This window comes from Pleurodeles waltl, chromosome 4_2 (assembly GCF_031143425.1).
Source record: "Pleurodeles waltl isolate 20211129_DDA chromosome 4_2, aPleWal1.hap1.20221129, whole genome shotgun sequence".
NCBI classification, from domain to species: domain Eukaryota; kingdom Metazoa; phylum Chordata; class Amphibia; order Caudata; family Salamandridae; genus Pleurodeles; species Pleurodeles waltl.
This window is the reverse complement of record NC_090443.1, coordinates 1,034,135,305-1,034,157,946: the sequence shown is the minus strand read 5'-3', so window position 1 is coordinate 1,034,157,946 and position 22,642 is coordinate 1,034,135,305. Positions and strand designations below refer to the sequence as shown.

The following is a 22,642-nucleotide window of genomic DNA, read 5'->3' as shown; positions in this document are numbered from 1 at the left end:
TGTAACTCCGGCTTCACCAACTTACACACCGTCACATTCGCCAGCTCACACCGCCATGAGCCACGATGACCAAGATCAAGACGCGTGGGACTTGTACGATGCACCAGTGTCTGATAACAGCCCAGACACATACCCAACTAGGCCATCACCACCTGAGGACAGCACAGCCTATTCACAAGTGGTGGCTAGAGCAGCTCAGTTCCATAATGTGGAACTACACTCTGAACAAGTAGAGGATGACTTTTTATTTAACACCCTCTCCTCCACCCACAGCTCCTACCAGAGCCTGCCTATGCTCCCAGGCATGCTTCGCCATGCAAAGGAGATCTTCAAAGAGCCAGTCAAAAGCAGGGCAGTAACGCCTAGAGTGGACAAAAAATATAAGGCGCCTCCTACGGACCCTGTATTCATCACCTCTCAGCTGCCACCAGATTCTGTGGTGGTAGGGGCTGCCAGAAAACGGGCAAATTCACACACTTCTGGGGATGCACCTCCCCCAGATAAAGAAAGCAGAAAGTTTGATGCAGCCGGGAAGAGGGTCGCTGTCCAGGCAGCAAACCAGTGGCGCATCGCAAACTCACAAGCGCTGCTAGCGCGATACGACAGAGCCCACTGGGATGAGATGCAGCATCTCATTGAACATCTCCCAAAAGATCTACAAAAAAGAGCAAAACAGGTTGTTGAAGAAGGTCAAAACATTTCCAACAATCAAATACGCTCCTCTATGGATGCAGCAGACACAGCCGCAAGGACCATTAATACGTCGGTTACCATCCGTAGGCACGCATGGCTCAGAACGTCTGGATTCAAGCCAGAAATTCAGCAGGCAGTACTTAACATGCCAGTAAACGAAAAAATGCTGTTCGGTCCGGAGGTCGACACAGCCATAGAAAAGCTCAAAAAGGACACTGACACTGCCAAGGCCATGGGCGCACTCTACTCCCCGCAGAGCAGAGGATCTTATACCACCTTCCGCAAAACACCTTTTAGAGGAGGGTTTTGGAGTCAGGCCACACAAACCAGTACCTCACAGTCCGCACCATCCACCTACCAGGGACAGTACAGGGGAGGCTTTCGGGGCCAGTATAGAGGAGGGCAATTCCCTAGGAATAGAGGAAGATTTCAAAGCCCCAAAACCACTACCAACAAGCAGTGACTCACACGTCACTCACCCCCCCCCCCCCCCCCCCCCCCCCCCACACAACACCAGTGGGGGGAAGGATAGGTCAATATTACGAAGCATGGGAGGAAATAACTACAGACACATGGGTCCTAGCAATTATCCAACATGGTTATTGCATAGAATTCCTGCAATTCCCTCCAGACATACCACCAAAATCACAAAATTTATCAAAACACCATTCACAGCTTCTAGAGATAGAAGTTCAAGCATTACTGCAAAAAAATGCAATAGAATTAGTACCAAGCACACAAATAAACACAGGAGTTTATTCACTGTACTTCTTGATACCAATAAAGGACAAAACACTGAGACCAATTCTGGACCTCAGAGTAGTAAACACATTCATCAAATCAGACCACTTTCACATGGTCACACTACAAGAAGTGTTACCATTGCTCAAAAAACACAACTACATGACAACCCTAGACCTCAAAGACGCATATTTCCATATACCAATACATCAATCACACAGAAAATATCTAAGGTTTGTATTCAAAGGAATACATTACCAATTCAAAGTATTGCCTTTCGGTTTAACAACCGCTCCAAGGGTATTCACAAAATGCCTAGCAGTAGTCGCTGCACACATCAGAAGGCAGCAAATACATGTATTCCCGTATCTAGACGACTGGCTAATCAAAACCAGTTCGCTCACACAATGCTCAAACCACACAAATCAAGTTATACAAACCCTCTACAAACTAGGGTTCACCGTCAACTTTGCAAAATCCAACATTCAGCCAAGCAAAGTACAGCAATATCTAGGGGCCATAATAGACACGACAAAAGGAGTAGCAACGCCAACTCCACAAATAATTCACAATTTCAACAGAGTCATTCAACACATGTCTCCAAATCAAACAATACAAGCAAGAACAATACTACAGCTCCTAGGCATGATGTCCTCATGCATAGCCATTGTCCCAAACGCAAGACTGCACATGAGGCCCTTACAACAATGCCTAGCCTCACAGTGGTCTCAAGCACAGGGTCACCTTCTAGATCTGGTGTTAATAGACCGCCAAACTTACCTCTCGCTTCTATGGTGGAACAGTATAAATTTAAACAAAGGGCGGCCTTTCCAAGACCCATTGCCACAGTACGTAATAACAACAGATGCTTCCATGACAGGGTGGGGAGCACATCTCAATCAACACACCATAAGAGGACAATGGAACATACATCAAACAAAACTGCATATAAATCATCTAGAATTATTAGCAGTTTTTCAAGCACTAAAAGCTTTCCAACCAATCATAACCCACAAATACATCCTTGTCAAAACAGACAACATGACAACGATGTATTATCTAAACAAACAAGGAGGAACACATTCAACGCAGTTAAGCTTATTAGCTCAAAACATATGGAAGTGGGCAATCCACCATCAAATTCGCCTCATAGCACAGTTTATTCCAGGGATCCAGAATCAACTGGCAGACAATCTCTCTCGAGATCACCAACAAGTCCACGAATGGGAAATCCACCCACAAATTCTGAACACCTACTTCACACTCTGGGGAACACCTCAGATAGACTTATTTGCAACAAAAGAGAACGCAAAATGCCAAAACTTCGCGTCCAGATACCATCACAAGCAATCCCAAGGCAATGCCCTATGGATGAACTGGTCAGGAATATTTGCTTACGCTTTTCCTCCTCTCCCTCTCCTCCCTTATCTAGTGAACAAATTGAGTCAAAACAAACTCAAACTCATTTTAATAGCACCAACGTGGGCAAGACAACCCTGGTACACAACACTGCTAGATCTTTCTGTAGTACCCCACATCAAACTGCCGAACAAACCAGATCTGTTAACGCAACACAACCAACAGATCAGACACCCAGATCCAGCATCGCTGAATCTAGCAATCTGGCTCCTGAAATCCTAGAATTCGGACACTTACAACTTAGCCAAGAGTGTATGGAGGTCATAAAGCAGGCCAGAAGGCCATCCACTAGACACTGCTACGCAAGTAAGTGGAAAAGATTTGTTTGTTACTGCCATCATAATCCGATACAACCACTAGACGCAACTCCAAAACATATAATAAATTACTTGCTCCATTTACAAAAAGCAAGGCTAGCCTTCTCTTCTATTAAAATACACCTTGCAGCAATATCTGCATACCTGCAGACTACCTATTCAACTTCCTTGTATAGGATACCAGTCATCAAAGCATTCATAGAAGGTCTTAAAAGAATTATACCACCAAGAACACCACCTGTTCCTTCATGGAACCTAAACGTGGTCCTAACAAGACTCATGGGCCCACCTTTCGAACCCATGCACTCTTGCGGAATACAATTCCTAACCTGGAAAGTTGCCTTTCTCATCGCCATTACATCTCTGAGAAGAGTAAGTGAAATTCAAGCGTTCACAACACAGGAACCTTTTATACAAATACATAAAAATAAGGTCGTCCTACGACCTAATCCAAAATTTTTACCAAAAGTTATTTCACCGTTCCATCTAAATCAAACGGTAGAACTACCTGTTTTTTTCCCACAGCCAGATTCTGTGGCTGAAAGAGCACTACATACATTAGATGTCAAAAGAGCATTAATGTACTACATTGACAGAACAAAGAACATCAGAAAGACTAAACAGCTATTTATTGCATTCCAAAAACCTCATGCAGGTAACCCAATATCAAAACAAGGTATAGCCAGATGGATTGTTAAATGCATCCAAATCTGCTACCTTAAAGCAAAAAGACAACTGCCCATTACTCCCAGGGCACATTCAACCAGGAAAAAAGGTGCTTCAATGGCCTTTTTAGGAAACATCCCAATGCATGAAATATGTAAGGCAGCCACATGGTCTACGCCTCACACATTCACCAAACACTACTGTATAGATGTGCTATCCGCACAACAAGCCGCAGTAGGTCAAGCTGTATTAAGAACTCTATTTCAGACAACTTCTACTCCTACAGGCTAATCCACCGCTTATGGGGAAATAACTGCTTACTAGTCTATGCATACCATGTGTATCTACAGCGACAGATGCCATTGAACTGAAAATGTCACTTACCCAGTGTACATCTGTTCGTGGCATCAGTCGCTGAGATTCACATGGGCCCACCCACCTCCCCGGAAGCCTGTAGCAGTTCAGAAGTTACCTTCAATTTTGTACATTTGTATATATATTATTTAAACCTTTAATAGGTACATACTTACACACTTCATTGCGCGGGCACTATTACTATAGTACAACTCCTACCTCACCCTCTGCGGGGAAAACAATCGAAGATGGAGTCGACGCCCATGCGCAATGAGCACAGAAGGAGGAGCCACTCGGTCCAGTGACTCAAACACTTCTTCGAAGAAAAACAACTTGTAACACTCCGACCCAACACCAGATGGCGAGCTAATGCATACCATGTGAATCTCAGCGACTGATGCCACGAACAGATGTACACTGGGTAAGTGACATTTTCATTTAAGTGAGTCTAATGTCTGAAGGACAGAGGACCTTAGATAAGGTCAGCAAATAAGTATTATATTTGATTTGTTATAGACATTGTTGCAGAAATGCTGCAGACATTAGTATTTGGCTGTAGAAAGAAGAATGTGTGGAAGAACGAAAAGTACAACATCCAGTCCATCTTGGAGTGCACTGTGAACACTTACTGCTGTATATATCTGCAGATCTCTGGGCTTTGGAAATGTGCTCTCATTGAAGTCAGTGATGTTTAGGGACTGATAGAACGTGTTCAGGGAACTAACAGTTCCAGGCCTCCAGGTGGGAAACGGTCCTCAATTGTGTTGAACAGGCAAAGTTAGAATTTGCAATAGAGAGAAAGTGACAACTCAGAGACAGGTTTAGTTATTTCTGACAACAGGTCAGTGGCTGGATATTGCAAATATTAGAAAGGCCTTAATAGTGTTCAAAGTAATAAATTTGGCGAACCATACCCTATTAAAATTAGAAAATGAATTTCGGACAGGGACAAAAAATAAGATGACGGATGGAATGGTTTTTGGTGCCTTGATGCAGAGAAGTTTATTAACAAGCAATAGTGGTTCCTATAAATAATTAGAACTAGTTATGAAGACAGTGTTATAACGCACTTAATTTAATAGAATTTGTAGCATTCCTTTTAGACCAGCTTTAAATATTTATAAATCACAATATAATGTATCAGGGAAAGAGAAATTAATATGCACAATGTGAATAAGTTTAAAAAAAAAAAAGTGAGCTCACTGCTCTTAATGATCGACACAAACCATTGAATTCAACAATGTAAGAACGAGTTTCAGATGACTAAACAAAACAATCTTTATATCACATGTTTTCGCATTACAAAACAAATATGAAAATATCACTCTTTGGTTCATGTAGTGAAAGTCAGTGACGTTTTGACCCTAGGCAAATAAGTCATCAGGACTGGTAACTTGTATCAATCCTGAGAGAAATCAGAGAAAACCGATACAATCGGTGAAAGCAAGACAATAGCTGGTACAAATGCAGGACACTCTCGGAAGATGGGCCTAGGATTTATTTTCCTATGAAAAGAGGCAAAGACATTTAGCTGGATTAAAGGCGAGCGTGTGCTTCATTGTGCAACGCCAAACGAGGGTAGTCACAAGTGCTGCTTCTTAAAATAAAGTTTTCTTATGGACACTATGTAAATACCGATCTGTTGTGATGAAAGGTAGGAGACGATGTGAAGATTTAAATAAGTTTATTTCCGTGAAAATCAGAGACCGCCGCTTTCACGTCCTCCGGCCCCGCAGCCTTCAACTGTTTCACTCGCGCTCGACAGCACGGGAGAATTCCCTAAGTTTGAGCGGCACCCATTTCACTCGAACAGATCTAAGTGTTTGGGGAACTCCCAACTTAGTGTTTAATGCCGATCGGTCCTGAACCATGCCCTCAGATACCGCTCTACTACACCTTTTCATTCCACAGTCACTGTCGTCATTCACCTTCACAGCTTTACTCACATTCCAGCACTGACCACCCTCAACCATAATAGCATTACCACACACTTTCCTCACTGTAACTGGACTTCCATAACAAGCTTCCCCTTTCCTCACAAAGGTCTGTAACTTAATGCGCACAACATCACCTGGTTGAAAAGAGCATTCTTTTGTAGAATTTTACTGGTCATACCTAGCTTTCACCCTGTCCTGATTTTTCTTTACCTCATCCCTAACTATATCCTTGTCCACTGCATCAGGAAATTTACCCGACACGATCTTGGCTAACCAAGCCGGGAAAAGTTTTGACGTATTACGCCTACCTTTCAAAAGTTCAAATGGGGAGATTTTTGTCACTGAATGTGGTGTGGTACGATAAAACCACAACATCGAATTCACAGCCTCTTCCACATCCAATCTACTCGCTTTAGCCCACTTTATGCATTCCACAACCACTCTGTTAATTCTTTCGACTAAACCATTCGTTTGAGGATGGTACAGAGAACTCTTCAAATGTTTCACACCAGACTCTCTTAGAAAGGTTTGCATCTCATTGCTCACAAACTGTACACCATTATCCGAGATTAAATATTCTGGAAAACCTTCCCTCCAAAAGATCTCTTTGAGGAACTGTATGGCAGAACTTGCTGAAGGCTTAGCGAAAAACCGCACTTCTGGCCACTTACTAAAGTAATCCATCAGTACAAAGGTATAGTGCATGTGACTAGGGAGAAAACTGAAAGGCCCAACCATATCAACACCTACTTTAACCCAAGCCTTATCTGGTAAAGGTATGGGTTGTAATGGTGGCTTCACAATCTTTAACCCTTTTTCGGCACCATTGCACACAACACATCCATGAACAGCCCTTTCCACATCTTTATCCATAGAAGGCCACCAATAGAGCGCCCTGATCCGTCTTTTTGTCATGGTGCTACCAAGGTGCCCATCATGTGCATGGTCCACCAATTGTTGTCTAACTTCGCACGGAGGTACACACTTATCGTTCCTTAACACAATGCCATCGTCAATTGATAACTCATCACCCACCTTGGCATACGGTTGGACCTCTGAATTCAAATTCCTTTCCTTAGGCCAGCCGTTGACTATATACTGCTTAACCCTGGATAGCACCTCGTCATTGCTTTCAGCCATCTTCCATACCGTTTCCGTTCAAACTTTGGATTCATCAGCATCCACAGCCGCTATAAAACAATCCTCCACATCAACAGTACTTTCATCACAAACCAGTAAACGAGATAAAAAGTCAGCTGTGAAATTATCTTTTCCTGGAATGTATCTGACATGAAAATCATACTTAAACAGTTTTGTGGTGAGGCGTGCTATACGAGGGGTTGTATAATTGATCTTGTCTCCATTTAAAATGTACTCCAATGGTTTATGATCAGTTTGAACAACATTTCTCCCCCATATATAGCTTCTAAATTTCTCACTAGCCCAATAGCATGCTAGCAGCTCTTTCTCAATCACAGAGTAATTGAGTTCTGACTCACGTAATACTTTAGAGGCATAACTAATAACCTTCTCATCCTTCCCCATACCTTGAGACAGCACAGCACCCAAACCATACCTACTAGCATCAACAGTGATGGTGCACAATTGGCTGGGGTCATACGGACTCAATGGCCTTGCATCGACCAACTCCTGCTTGACCCTTTCGAATGTAGATTGACACTCACTGTCCCATATGAACGGTACTTTGTTCTTGAGCAAGTTTGACCATCTTCATTTTGCTAGCATAATTGGAAATGAACCTAGAATAGTATTCACACATGCCTACAAATGATCGCAACTCGTCTTTGTCCTTGGGATTAGGCGATTCCACAATCGCTTTTACCAAACTGGGCCGCGGTGCAACACCATCCCCAGACACACAATGACCCAAAAATTCTATCTTTTTCTTGTAAAACTCACATTTTTCTTTCCTTACACATACGCCATATGACTGAAGAATTTTAAAGACATATCTGATTTTCTCGTGATGACCTTCCAAATCCCTAGTATGAATCAAGACATCATCTTGGAAAACCAGAATGCCCTGTACTTCCCCCAACATTTTGTGCATGATGCGTTGAAACGCTGAGGCAGCGGAGGCCAACCCAAATGGCATCCTGCAAAACTGGAAAGTGCCAAACGGGGAATTGCAAGCTGTGTAATGGCGCAAATCCTCATCCAACACCACCTGGTGATATGCTGATGCAAGATACATTTTTGAAAACCACATAGAGCCTCTGAGCTCATCGAGCAGGTCGCTAATCTTAGGTAAAGGATACGAGTCTACCCATATCTCCTTAGTGAGACTCCTCAGGTCCACACACAAACGTAGGTCCCCATTTCGTTTCCGGGCAACCACCAATGGAGAAAGCCACAAACTGGACTCAATAGGCTCAATTACACCATTATTTTGTAGTCTGTGCAATTCAGCTTTAAGATCGTCTCTTAGACTAAATGGTACGGACCTGACCTTATGTCTCACTGGGATAGCCCGATCCTTTACCTTAATTTTGTGCTTGAAACCAGCAATCTTTCCCAAACCCTGTGCAAAAATGCTAGGAAACTCCTCTTCAAATAGTGCCTTTGATTCTGAGTTCCCTACAACAAGTACTTGTTCTTTAGCACCAGGTTTCAACACCATGCCAAACAGCCCTTGGTGGTACCATCCTAAAATGTTCAAACCTTTATATGCCACATAAATTTTACCGAAAATCTTTCGATCCTTGAACTCAAGACTATCTTCTATGTAGCTTTCCAGTTCAATTTTCCTGCCCTCATAAGACACAGGTGATCTGTCGGGAGGCAATAACTTCCTGTCACCCCAAACATTGTGGAAGAGATCCGATGTAATCATAGTAATACGTGCCCCAGAATCCACCAACAACCGAAGCCACTTATCACCAACCCGAATATCTACAAGAGGATCTAAGCATTGATTTTGATCTTTGACTCCACATACCTTTTCAGTGACCACCACAATCATATCTTCATAGGCCTTTACAAAAGAATCCTCTTCATTTCCCCCCCCTCTTCCTCTACCACTGTGGACACCTTAGCTTGCTTATTAAACATGGATTGACAGACTTTAGCAAAGTGACCTACTTTTCTACACTTCCTACATACAGCATTCTTTGCTGGACAACTTTTGCCATCCTTAAAGTGAGGCATGTTCCCACATCTAAAACATATGTTAGACGACCTGAAGAATGGATTGTCATATTTTCTCGAGTCGCCTTTCTTTACCGCACTCATTTTAGTAACGACATTCACATGCATTTGATCAGAGTCTTCACCGCAGTACTTATTGAGAGTTCCTTTAGAGATATCTGCGCCAGTTCAACGCTCTTAGCTGTTTTAATGACATCTTCCAAGGTAGGATTGCCCATGGTAAGTAGCTTCTGTTGAATGTGCTTATTTGAGCAGTGACCGATGAACTGGTCCCTAATTAACTGGTCTTGGAAATCTCTAAATTCACACTTCGAGGCCAATTGTCTCAGCGCACTGACACATGCGTCAACATCCTCACTTTGAGACTGCTGACGCTTGAAGAATTTGTGCCGCAAAGCCACCAAACTCGGGAGTACATCAAACCTTGTGGACAACTTCTTGGTGGTCATATCATATTCATCAAGCTCCTCATCAGTTTGCGGCAGGTCCGGTAAGTGTTTGAAAATCTCTCTACCTTCATATCCCAAAGAATGTAAAAGAAGACACTTCTTCCTTTCAGGGCGAAAACGCGAGGCTCCAATAGCTCCTAGGTACGTCTCGAAACCGTCAAACCATTGTCTCCAAGGGATGGGAGGGGCACCTGGAGTTTCCAAAAAGGGTGGTGGAGGATTAACAGACTGCATAGCACAAATCAAGAGGCAGCAAAAAAAACAGAACTGACCAGGACGTGTTCAGATGAATATTGTTTCAATAAAAACAAAAAAACAAAAAAAACTGTAGCACTTTAAAGCAATATAGACGTATTTTTCCCGGTAGTTCCTGCTATAATGATACAGTGTAGCGTTTAAGACAAAAATTTCCAATGTAACGGTATTTTCGCTGTTGTCCTTAATACTGTGGCCCAGTGTAGCATTGACAACAACTACATCCAAGATGGCGCTCAAAATTGCCAACCAAAGTAACTGCAGAGTCCCATTCTAGTTGTCTGCTGCCCATTAGTCATACAATCCTCCACATCATCCTCCACATCAACAGTACTTTCATCACAAACCGGTAAACGAGATAAAAAGTCAGCTGTGAAATTATCTTTTCCTGGAATGTATCTGACATGAAAATCATACTGTAACAGTTTTGTGGTGAGGCGTGCTATACGAGGGGTTGTATAATTGACAACAAAGAACACAACACGATCCCTCACCTTAGAATACACCCAAGGCACAGACTGGATTCAGAGAATTTTCCAGTAATACCCTATGTGCTGGTAAATGGTGCCATGCAGCTCCTAGCTGACTCATACCACCCTAGAAGTGGCGGAAGGCAGCTGCATATAAACACCACCCCTGTGCTCTGACATCTGATAAGACACTTCTAGTTGCAGTTTCCTTACCTTTCAACACAGATAGAGTGTCGCTCCTACCTTGTGCCAGTCTTCTGATGACTCCATGTTGTCTTTACAGTGTGCTAGTTAATGATGCCATGGAAAACTACAAGTTTTAAGCCATTCCCCAAATGCAAGGACGCTTTTGTAACTGGGTGCTCTCCACGACTGTGCAAATAAAGCAGTTGACGGTGATTTGAGGAAATGTGACGCTGTGCATCAACCAATATAAGTAGTAGTTGAGGTCTGCACACAGGTCCATTCCCCGCAGAGGGCTGTTAATTAGTGCAGCGCAGAATCCTGTCAGTTCTGCAAATTTCGGGGTTTCCCTGTAGACAAGGATCAGGACCTCTGGCATACCTTCGAGTGTTCTTGTGGAAAACAAATTCAGACTCTATTTGGTCTACAACCAGGCGACTGATGTCCTTGGAGTTTCAGGACTTGCATATCCAGATAGTAGACCAGGAGTCTCACAGTAGTTACCTGCACTTTAAAGAGGCCCAGGGACACTCCATTTGCCATGCTTCCCATTTGCCTTTTCTCTGCTCCTTGAGTGTTCTAGACTGAATTCTAGGCAGTGGTTGCTGTCCAGCTTCAAAGGTTGATAATTACAATTTTCTATTAACTTGCCAACTGACTGCTGAAGGTTGGCTCATCATAGTCAGTGGCAGAACAACGCCTGGTGATGGAATGCCTAACATTGTTGAAGTTCTCCATAAGCTAGCCGAAGTCTCACCCGCTTCATTCAAGAGGCCTCCATTCATTTGGTGCTCTGTGGACACAGTGGCATTCAAGGCCTTTTCCTTTCCCGCATTCCAGGATATTCGGGCTATGATCCCAATATTTTTATTTCAGTCCTGGATCCCATTGAGGGTGGCTCAAACTTTAGTCTTGTGCATCCTCTGTGTGAACTGTCATGTGGCACATGCTGACCCTAGAATGACAACTGAAATTGCAGTGGGCCCTGCATCAAGGCTGCCATTGTAACCCCATTCAGGTCTTGAAGGAGATGGCTCAAGGTCTGGAGCGATGGCTGACCACTCACAATTTGTCCTGTTGTAGGCCACTCTTCCTTCCCTACCCAGAGATGACTGTGATGAAAGACGTATTGCTACTGCTTGGTGAGGTAGTCATCTGGGGGATATCGAGATGGAGGCCCCCAGTTGCCAGCATAGGGCTAGCTCCACATCAGCCTTCTGGCTGTACAAGATATCCGAAGGCTTTCTTGTCTGTTAAAGGGAGCTTGATGCACAATCTCACAGACAACACTATTGCAACAAGCATGGTGCAGTGGGGCCCTTTGTCACTAGGCTTTGTCTCAGCAGGTGGCTGGTGCAGCTAAATATCTTTGCCAGTAACTCGACAGAGTCCCTGAACGCTAGAGCAGGCATATTGAGTAGACTCGTGGCAGATCACAAGTGATGTCTGCCCCACGAGGTGGCACAAAGGTGTATTCAGTTAGTGGAAAGAGCCTTGGCTAAATCTATACTCCACCATCGAACAGTCAGCAGCATTGGAGTTTCCTCAAGTGTACTTCTTAGGAGATGCATTCCGGCTGAATGGACAGAGCGACTCCTAAGTGACTTTCTGCGCTTACCTCTCCTGCCCCGGAGTTTTTAAAGATAATCCAGAACTGTGCCTAAGTGATCCTAAATGCCCTCACATTAGGCTAGTAGATTGTGGTATCTGTAACTTCAGCACAAGAGTATCTGCCCTCTGAGGTTACTCTTCATAGACCTCTTGTCTCAGTAGCAGGGCCAGGTCCTCCAACCAAAACTTCACTCTTCATGTGTGAAGATTGAGTAGTGGCAATTGATTGTATTTGACTTGCCATCTGAATTGGTTGAAGGCACCTTTGCTGTCAGATGTTGTTATACGAAATGGCACTGGGAAAATTTGTAGCCTGGTGTGGTGTCTGGAACACTGGCCCCTTACATGTGAAGCGGATGCCCAGCAAGGCTTTGCAGTGGGGCCTGTAAAAGGTAATTTGGTATTCCTTATGTTGTTTCTACATTTGCTGGGCCAACAGTCCTTGAGACCTTAACTTGGTCTTGAAGTTCCTAGTTCACCTTTTGAACGTATGCATAGTTACTTATGCATAGTTGCTTGTAGCGTTGCTTGACTTTCAATACTATCTTCCTCATTCTGATTGTCAGCTCATTGCATGAGTCAATTGGAGGAATTTTTAGTATAACCGCCTACACCGCTACCTTACCAGATGAATTAGTACTGAGGTGTCCATTCTCCTTTTTTACCCACGTCTGTGACTCCCTTCTACATTGGGCTGCCCATCACTACTGGCTTTCTTTGCTTCTCATCAACCCTCAAAAGGTTCCATTGGTTGAACCACAAACAGCATTTGACCTTTTGTTTTGATCGTACCACGCCCTATTGACCTATTTGGTTGGTCTTTCTCTGGCAAAATAAGGGAGCACTGTGCAGAAGATTACCCTGTTGGGGTAGAGGTTCTTTTGTATCAAGATCTGCTATGCATTGGCCTAGAAACTGCTCCAAGAGACCCAGGAGCTTTCTCCTGGGACTATGGCTGCTTCAGTGCGAGTCCGTTCCCGTCCTTGATATCGACCAGGCTGTGATGTGCTCATTGGTGCACTACCTTGACCACCAGGTCCAGTGGGAAGGACCCTTTTCCTGCTTGTTTCTGTGAGAACTTTTGCTTTGAGTCCACTCCACATTCCCTCCATCTTTGGTAGGTACTGCTTTGGTATCTGTTCTAAGGTAAGAAATCTGCTGTAAGAAGTATCCATAAGAAGGGCAAGCTACTTGTTTTTAATGCCATTTCTGGAAAATACTCTTATCTAACCACAGAACCCTTACTTCCCTCCTGCCTCCTCTTTCTGTGGACTGACCTGTTTTCAACATCTGAGCAGGTCCAACCTGGAGATCAGCACTCTGTCACCAACAAATGTTTTTTGCTTCACATGTGACGGTGTGGACAGGTAAAAACCAGGATCTGGCATCAGCACGCAGGAGTGGTTCTTGTATGGATTCTGGTGTGGTATGGAGTCAGTGAGCTGCGTAATGCTCCTAGGAGTGTAAATATTCTCTGGATCCAGTCTGGCACCTGGGGGGGGGTCTTCTACAGTGAGTAATCTGTGTTTAGAGTATCCACCAGAAAGAGTTAAACATCAGTAACTTGTTTGTTAGGTCAACACAATGCCAAAACAAACTGTCTTCCTAAGAAACGGTGCTCAGAACTCGCCAGTGGTGGATAATGAGCCCTTATGGAAGACAGCTAGGCTGCAGGGAAGGCGATGTGAAGGACTGGGCACAACCGGAGGACAGGTGACCCACTGGAGCTGGCAAAGAATATGTAGCTGGCAAAGAAACCAGTTGCTAAAAGTATGTCCGAGCCATCTCTGCATCAAAAAGAAGTTCATGAGCAGTTGCAGAGACACTGGCACAGTGTAGGTGATAGGACAATCCTGCAAGAAAGAACCAGCAGAGGATGTAAAGAAGAAACCTGCATGAATCAGCAGAGAGACATTCCTATCTAATCTGGGAACAATCCTATCAGCATGCTCTGTACGTTTGTGTGCACACTACATGCGCAAGAGGGGGGAGCAGTGCTCACGGAGAGGTGGTAAGCAGGGCAGAGGTGCATCACAACAGTGTCAAAGAAGAGATGGCAAGCATGGTTGTTACAAAAAAAAATATTTGAGTAATCCACCAACAAAAAATTAGGTATAAAAGCAAAGCAACATGTTAACATAACTTGGGTATCCTGTCAGCTCTCACACCTTAACATTTATGAGTGACATTTGTATCAAGTTATGGTTAGTAGATGTTAAGAATAAAAAAATGAGGTGAAGAGATAATCATGGTCTTAGCAGGAGAAATGAATGTGTGGCCATCCAGTCTGTGATGTTCAGAGACAGCCATTACATTTGTATCAAGGTGCCTGTATTGGGGAAGAACATTTCAAAGTTTGTGGTGGTAGAAAAATAGAGAGCAGTTACCTTACTAGATAGAGATGGTGAGGACTGGATACTGTGGTGCACCATGACACAATAGCAACAACTGTCTAGGCATTGGTATAACTTAATCAGGAAGTGACTTTTGGTCACAGGTGTTAAATCGGAACTGTTCTGTGGCTGCTGCCTGCATCACTCGGTGACGCTTAAGGAAAGTTCATGGACCTTGGCTTAGCCTGTTCAGGGCCTGGAATGGCATTCCAATGCCACTTCAGTTTGTCTGGAACTATTTAGCCACAATGTACATTGTGCTTGACGTACCAAATGTGGCAGACTGCTCTGGTTCACTGATGGATTTTACAATAAAAAACTAAATCCAGGGTTTGTAAAGTGCGGCAAATCACCCGTGAGTCTCAAGGCGCTGAATTGTAGGCACTTGAAGATTGTGATGTGCCAAGAATCACAGGATGTTGAGCCGATGCTGAGACTCAATCCTGGTTACCCCAGCTCTGATGTCAGCACCCCAGGCAGTTATGCCACATTGTCTCCCTCAATCTACGACTCCTGCTCCTGGGGATATTGCACCAGTGGCAGGTGTTTGTGTTAAACAGGCGATTAGTACTCAGAAATCTTCTGCAGTCCTCCCAGGTAATTCCTGAATTACAGTTTTATACTTGGAGAATTGGATGAAGCTAAACATAAGTAAAGCAATACAATAGCTCTGATGGAAAACTTGTATTCTAGTTCACAACAACCTCACATGCTTAATCCTGGCAGAGTAATCCTCCTGGTTTCTAAAGTTAAGGCCTCCAACTCGAGTCAATGGGGACAAGCACAGAGTTGGTGCTATGCTGAGTGAGCATGGGGCACATGTGGTGAGTGGTTTGCTTTGAGATACTGAGGCCAAAGAATCGAAGTTACCCCTGAAATCTTTTTTGTTTGGTTGGGACAGCACTTTTTACTGGGAGAGGTAATCCTCAGAAATCTGTTTACGCAGTTGCTATTATGCTCCTGCCAAAGTCTGTTCGGTCTTGAACTCACACTTTTTTCTTTGCAGCCAAGGCTACCTCACTCTGTAACCTGTGCCCTTTGCGGGGAAGTGGACAAGAATGAAAATGGTGAGGGCTTTGAAAAGAAACTCATGGAATGCTGTATCTGTAACGAAATTGTTCATCCAAGCTGCCTGATGGTGAGTCTTACTAGAATGTGAGCCAGTCACATGCTGCGTGCATACTGTTCAAGACTTTATTTTAACAACGAAATGGGTTATATAAAAACTAGGGCAGTGTTGCTAGAAGTTTTATTTGTAGAGACTGTAACAGTAGGTGAGTCTTTCAATGCATCTAACTAGTATCTATACTGCCAGTGAAGTTCAAAGAATGTGGTTTGGAAGGACTTTATATGTCTTCATTCATTATGCCTATCACTATGCTCGCAGATGGATGGAGAAGGGATACTGAACGAAGAGTTGCCCAATTGCTGGGAGTGTCCAAAGTGCAACGAGGAGAAGAAATCGGAGAATGTCATGGTAGGAAAGTTAAACTTCCATTCCACAGTTGTTTTCTGCATCTCTAATACTGCTCTCTAATTCACTTGAATCAGGCTCTAATTTACCTGCCTGTTGCTTAACTTCCTGCACCTTACATTGCTGTCTTTACCTTTGTACCCCTTTTCTAAATCTCGTTAAATGAAAATCTCCCTGCAACTCTGTACCTTGCCTCCTTCACTGTTGATAGCCACATTCACCCCTTCACATTTCCAGCTTCCAAAACCGACGAGCACTGTAAACTAGATTTGCTAGCTTTAAAACTTTAGAGTCCAGATTGTTGCCCCAGCAGTCTTTCGTCTGACTTGCCCTGTACATCTTCTGCTTGCCTGTATCAGCTGTTGAGTATCGTCTTTGATCCACTAAGCCCCAAAGTCGTCGTCTTTTTAGTATGTCATTTATGTCCTATTAATTTTGCCAACATGCTGGTTTGTGGTTTAAGATCCTGGTTATATGCGCCAAGGATCGTAGAATGTGCCAGAAACTAATCGCTGTTGATGAGCCTTACCTGGTATCTCTTCACTCGCACTATTAGAATGTATTTTTGCAGTGGCTAACGAAGCTGTGAACTCTGTCCTCAAATCATATACTGCACAAGCAGGAATGAGACGCTGCTACATTATCAACAGCAGCGACCATGCTTGAACAGCTGTGAACCAGTCTTCTGCCTTAGGCCATTATTAGGATTACTTCGGACTCCTTGCTGTGCTTGAAGTACCCATCTCATGTCTGTTTGCCTGTGGGCTATGTCCAAGTTTGTCAGTGACTTTTCTTGTGTTTTTTTGTGTTCACTATTAAAAAAAATAAAAAAATAACCTGCGTATATGCTGTTGTGGGGTTGTCAGTACAGGAGAGAAGTTGGAGCACCATTTCTGGTGGATACTTCTGCTAGATTCCCAAATATCCTCCCATTGGCCTACGGGATCCGGCACTTCCCCACAGGAGTAGCTCTCCGGTGATGCTAGATTGCACCAGTCGATCCCAGTTTTGTTTCATCCGATTCCAACAACGTGCTCACTTCTTGGAGGTTCCCATGCTTGAGATCTGGATTCCAATCAAACTGCTTTTCTACCATGGATAAGTTAGCTTTAATTTTTTGCATACTAGAATCTTTTTACCAACTGCTGAATCCCAAAACTAACCGTTATTTGTAACGTTCTCTTGTGTAACAGTAGCCACCATGCACGAGACAGTGCTTTCCTTTAAGTCCAGTTGTAATTTAGCAGTCCTTGGTACATATTAAATGTACTTAAACCATTTTATATTTTTTACAAAATTTTACTTGGAGAGGCTTTGGCTTTGCTCGTTAATCTGTTTCAAAGTACAAACTGCTATCCTTTAAAACTGTAAATTATGTGCTCTGCAAACTCCTGCCACCTTACATTGCTAGTAGGAATTTGCAAGTTTTTCCTCATTCTGTGTTCTGACTCCTTTCTTAGCCTATAACACACCAGGGCAAAGCCTCCACCTCGCATTATTTTTCTTCCATCTTGTTTGGACGTTTCAGCTAGAGTATCTGGAACTGTCTGCCGTTTCTTTATGTTCCATTTGTCCATTGTCAAGATCCCTTGTACAACTGATTAAGGCATCACCGCTTTAAATCACTACCATACCAGAGAATATACTTTTCTAACTTTATCCTAAGTGTAGCACCAAATTCCTGTGGCCTGGTCCGACTGGTATGCTGGCTGGCTTCAGTGGCACTGTTGCGGAGGTGAGGGTCCATCCATTAATCCACCAGCCCAGCAACAGAGACCCAAAGATTCTTTCATAAGAGGGCTCTGATGACCAGGAAAGGCCTGTTTACCCACAGACAATACCAGGGCTCACAACAAAGAAAACACCCAAAGCCACCATTCCTCAACTCACACGAGGACAGAGCCCAGAGACTGCCCACAATAGGCACTGGTCTTCAGATCTGCCATCTGACTGGGTGCCGCAGCACCAAGAGTTTCATTCAGCTCCGTGGCAGCTTCAAGCCAAAAGCAAGTAGCCTGGCGATGTGGCCAGCACAAGATGTACATCACCCCTCGTCAGAAAAAGTTCTTCCCACTGCTTCCTGAGGAGCCACAGACCCCACAGCCGCCCCCGTAAAATAAAAGGAAGCGCACCTTGAACAGGGTATCCGATGAGTTAGGTAATTATCCCATACCCGGGAAGGGCATGGACCGGGCCACTAGGCCAGGACCACAGCTTCCTCCACATTCCTCAACCTCCACCACCACCCCATTCACCACTAATACCATCAACGCCTTGCACTTGTACTTTTCTAGATCATAGATTCATATCATGACAGCCAGTATAACCCTCAGGACTCTTTCTTTGGTCTTGAACCACCTGGAGAGCATGACCTGTGGAAGAATTACTGTGTAGACCCACAGGAGAACAGTAATCTAGAGACTTATCCAGTTAAGTTCATTCCATGGTGGCACTGCGGCTTACTGCGCCAGAATACAAAGGCAGCTAATGCCTTGGAGAATTTCAAGGACCCGGTCAGTGTTGGAGCAGTGTCCCTGTGGATTGAGGAAAAAATACAAACCAACATCGTTAAGCCCTTATCAAGAGTAACGCACCAGCCTCAGACTGCCCTTATCAAGAGTAACGTACCATCTGACTCCTTTGTCTAAACCCTTGCTCACCCTTAGGAAGTCCCTGGATCCACACTTTGGCCCAGATACTTGCAGCGATTGAGAATAAAATACTTGGAATGATGCCTATCCAAATAAGACAATGGTGGGTGCCATAGAGTAGCCTAAAAAGGAATGCTAGTTCCAGTCACAATATGAGTGTCTAACACTTCAGGATGAGGGAGATGCCTTTGAGTGCTAATGCACATTTACCTTCCAAAACATTTGACTCCCTTTTCCACCCTCTCCTTTTTTTTTTCTTAGCAGCAGGTATGGGCGCTGTGTCCTAGATGGGCTGGCATTGCTCATGCCTGACAGCTGTCTTCATGCTGCCTTGTAAATCTAGTTTTAAACTGACGGATTGTGGTGTCCCTTAGCTCTATAGTATTCGGTCCTCCTTGGCTGGAGTCATCTGGTCGTTCAGTCTTGATTTCCTATGCTGACGAATATCATCATCTGCGCGGGCTATATGATGATCTAACTTCCATGCAAACTAATTTTAGACTGTGGGTGCAGTCTATTTATTGCTCAATGCATGACTTCCGATTCATTTATATTAAACTTCTCCAAAACTGAAATTTTGATATTTGCGAACCCTACCATTTAGAACTGCTTGGTAGCAGGATGAACTTGCATCACCAATTTTTCCATTCTCCTCGTCAACGAATCCTAGGGTCATTTTTATCTCCATAATATCTTTTCAAGAGCATATTTCTAAAACAGTCTCGAATTGTCTTGTTTTCAGTTGAAAACTTTGAAGATCTTTCCTTCTATCTATATAGAATATAGGGAAACTGTTAGCCAAGCATCAATGATGTGCAGATTAGACTATTGCCATGCAGTTTATTTTGGTCTCCTAAAACAACCCGACAACCAGTCTAAAACTCTGCGGCTCACCTGCTAATTGGCTGAAATATATGCTGTTGTGTGTATCAGCAATTGCACAACTTGAACCGGCTTAACATCGAAAGGATGCCTCTATTCAAAGTGCTCCACTCCTGCTATCATGCATTGAATATTACAGCATCTGGATATAGTCAGAAATGTTTACACAATGCTAACGTACTCGTGCTGTTTGCTCTTGTACTATGCAGGCAAAGGCTTGGAGAACATTTTGTTTAAGCTACCTCACTACCAAAGCAGAGAATCAGTTACTTCATTAAATCTCCACATTGGACTTCACAAAACAATTTAAAACCTTCCTCTTAGCTCATTACCTCAGTCTGCTGGCTTTCTCTGACTGTTAAAATGCTTTTTTCCAGGATACCCTAATTAGGGTGACTGTTGCACAATACAAATTATCATTCATTTAGTCATCACAGAATGGCACATCCATTGCATATAGACGATCTCCTGAAGGGTAGCACTTTACATGCATGGATTAGTTTACCCCTTTCTAGAGGGTCCCACTTTCCTTGCTGACTGGTAAAACAAATCCCTCCCCATTCCCTCCTGCAAACACTCACTGTATTACTGTTAACCAAAACAACCTTCTCCTGAAGCAGGACAATGTGGCAGCACGGATTGTACTGAATCATTGGGGTAGAAGCAATGAATTTTTGGAAGGAAAACACTAAATACTTCATCAAATAGTCAGTCCTCCATAATCTGCAAACTGATGCTCGATTAATTGCAGAAAGCCGCTTCAGCCTTTACCGTATTTCAGTAGAACGGTCTCCTCATGACAAAGCCAAGTAAACCGCTTCTTTTTAGGACAGAAGTAGCTTGACTTCTTTTCTTGAAAACCAAAGGGAAGCTTAGTTTCCTGCCTAAATTATCTTTCTAGTGAGGAAGCAACTGTATCAGCTCAGGGATCAGGTGCAGCTGCTCTGGCCCTGCAGCTTGGCGACTCACCATAGCACTTTATGGAGCTTCTTTTCCATGTTCCTAGCTGTACATGTGATCATTGGTGAAGGGGAATGCTGTAACAGTAGAAATCTTTATTCCATCACAACACAAACTTGAGCACAAGCACTGGTGAAGGGGAGCACATGTGACAGTTGGTGTTGCTGACAGCTGGGTTTTACTTTTGTCTTGCTCCTGTGGAGAACATAGCACACTGCAACGTTTCCTTCCCTCTGCAGACAGCTCAGCCCCTGATGAGTCCTGGGCTGCTTGAGAAATGGGTAACCGTGGAGCCCCAACTAACATCCATGGCAGGTGCCGTTAAGCAACAAAGGGCAAATGGATGGCAGTCCAGACTTAAGAAGGCCAAGCATCGGCAGGCAAGCGCTCTGTCCAAGATGAAGGACTTCAGACAGCCACTCCTGCGAAATTGGACAAGTGTTACTGAGGACCACTGCATCTGGAAAGAAGAAAGTCCTACGAGTCCAGTGGAGTCGCATCTTACTGACATACAGCCGCTCTGGGTAGTGTGCATTTCCAATACTTCACGTTGTAAAGTTTGTGGTGAGGTATAAAAAAAATATTCTGGGAAATCAGCCTTGGGTTGTTGACTTTTAAACCAGCCATTGTGAAGGTCAGATTTCCCACTCCCATCAGGCAAGGTTACTGACAGAGGGCAGATCCGATCAGTGGTTCCCAGATTAAATGACGTTTTGTTTTAAACCAATTGCATTTCTCTAGACTCCATAAACTATTATTTCAGATAGAAACTTATAACCACAGATACCTCAACTTGTGAGTATTCTCCCGGCTTCAGACTGGGTCCAGAAACTTTTAAACAAGTACTCCTATATTCCAGTAAGTGGCATCATGTGGCTTTGTACCTATGTACTTCTGCTCTGGAAGTGTCAAGCGGAGCCGCCTACAAGCAGCACCCAATGTGCGCCGAAGTAATTTCCTTGCTTACTGGGCTGTCAGACTCCCTGTCTCTACCTCAGCTACTGGCTGCTTGAGATAGGGTCACCCCAGCCAGTCTTCAGCCATCTCAATACTATAAACCTAACCAAATTGTGGTTCAGCATGCCGGGTCACACCAGACCCTTTTGCTGATGCTCCTTCATTTGGAGCTATTATGGATACAGTACGGTTTTGTGCCTTCCCCCCCTAAGCAGAGTGTCCAGGACATTCAGGTTATGATCTCAGTGTTTCAGTCTTTGTCCTGGATCTGTGGTCTCCTGCATCCTGATAGTCAAACCTACCAGATCCCGTATGCAGACTCTGTAGTGGGACCTCCTGTCCCGTTTTGCACAGCAGCAGGGGAATCTGGAGACAATCTAAGAGCACAGAGGAGACTGCAAAAGATCTGCAGTGGTGACTACTGGACCGCGATGGGGTCAGTGGCAGAGCAGACATCACCACCACCTAGATTTGACAGTGGTAACAGATGCCTTGCTTCTGGGTTGGAGAGTCCATCTGGGAGAGGTGGTAAACAGGACTCTTGACAGAGGCTGTACTACTCATCAATTATTTGGATTTGAGTCCAGTGGCAGGGAGCTCTCTACCTCCTATATGGCTGAAATTCCAGGGAATTTCTCTTGTGATGAACAACCTGGCAGTCTCTCTAAATGCCTGGACAGACAATCTCTGCTGCGTACACTTGGCATGGCCACACCATCATCGGCAGTTACACCCTGAAGTAGAACAAAACACCTTCCATCAATTGGGAGAACCTTGGCACAATCTTTGCCACCACTGAAAAAAACGTAATGCCAGCACATTTGTGCGTTGGAAATCTTAAGAAGGCTCTCTCTCGAAGACTCATTCTACCTAGAGCGGAGCTCTGTAATCCGATGTGCCTTTCTTTTGCTGCACTTCTGCTTGATTCACGTCATCGTAGTGGCACAAGATTAGGCCAGGAGAATGTGGTAGCCGGAACTCCTGGGAATGAGTATCTACCTCTAATTGAGCTGCTGCTTCAGGGGTTCTTCTGTTGCAGCAGCAGGGCTCGGTGCTGCATCC

General features: G+C 44.0%; 1 protein-coding gene across 3 annotated transcripts in view; it reads left to right on the top strand.

Annotated features, from left to right (window-relative positions):
• The window catches only part of KDM2A (lysine demethylase 2A), a 448,889-nt gene that overhangs the window by 366,244 nt on the left and 60,003 nt on the right, over nucleotides 1-22,642 (top strand). For 2 of the 3 annotated variants that reach the window (XM_069232943.1, XM_069232945.1), the window contains 3 exons: nucleotides 15,663-15,794; nucleotides 16,044-16,133; nucleotides 20,863-21,147. In XM_069232943.1, coding sequence (XP_069089044.1) covers nucleotides 15,663-15,794; nucleotides 16,044-16,133; nucleotides 20,863-21,147 — 507 coding nt within the window. The remainder of the gene's footprint in view (nucleotides 1-15,662; nucleotides 15,795-16,043; nucleotides 16,134-20,862; nucleotides 21,148-22,642) is intronic. The other variant, XM_069232944.1, reaches the window with a different exon arrangement.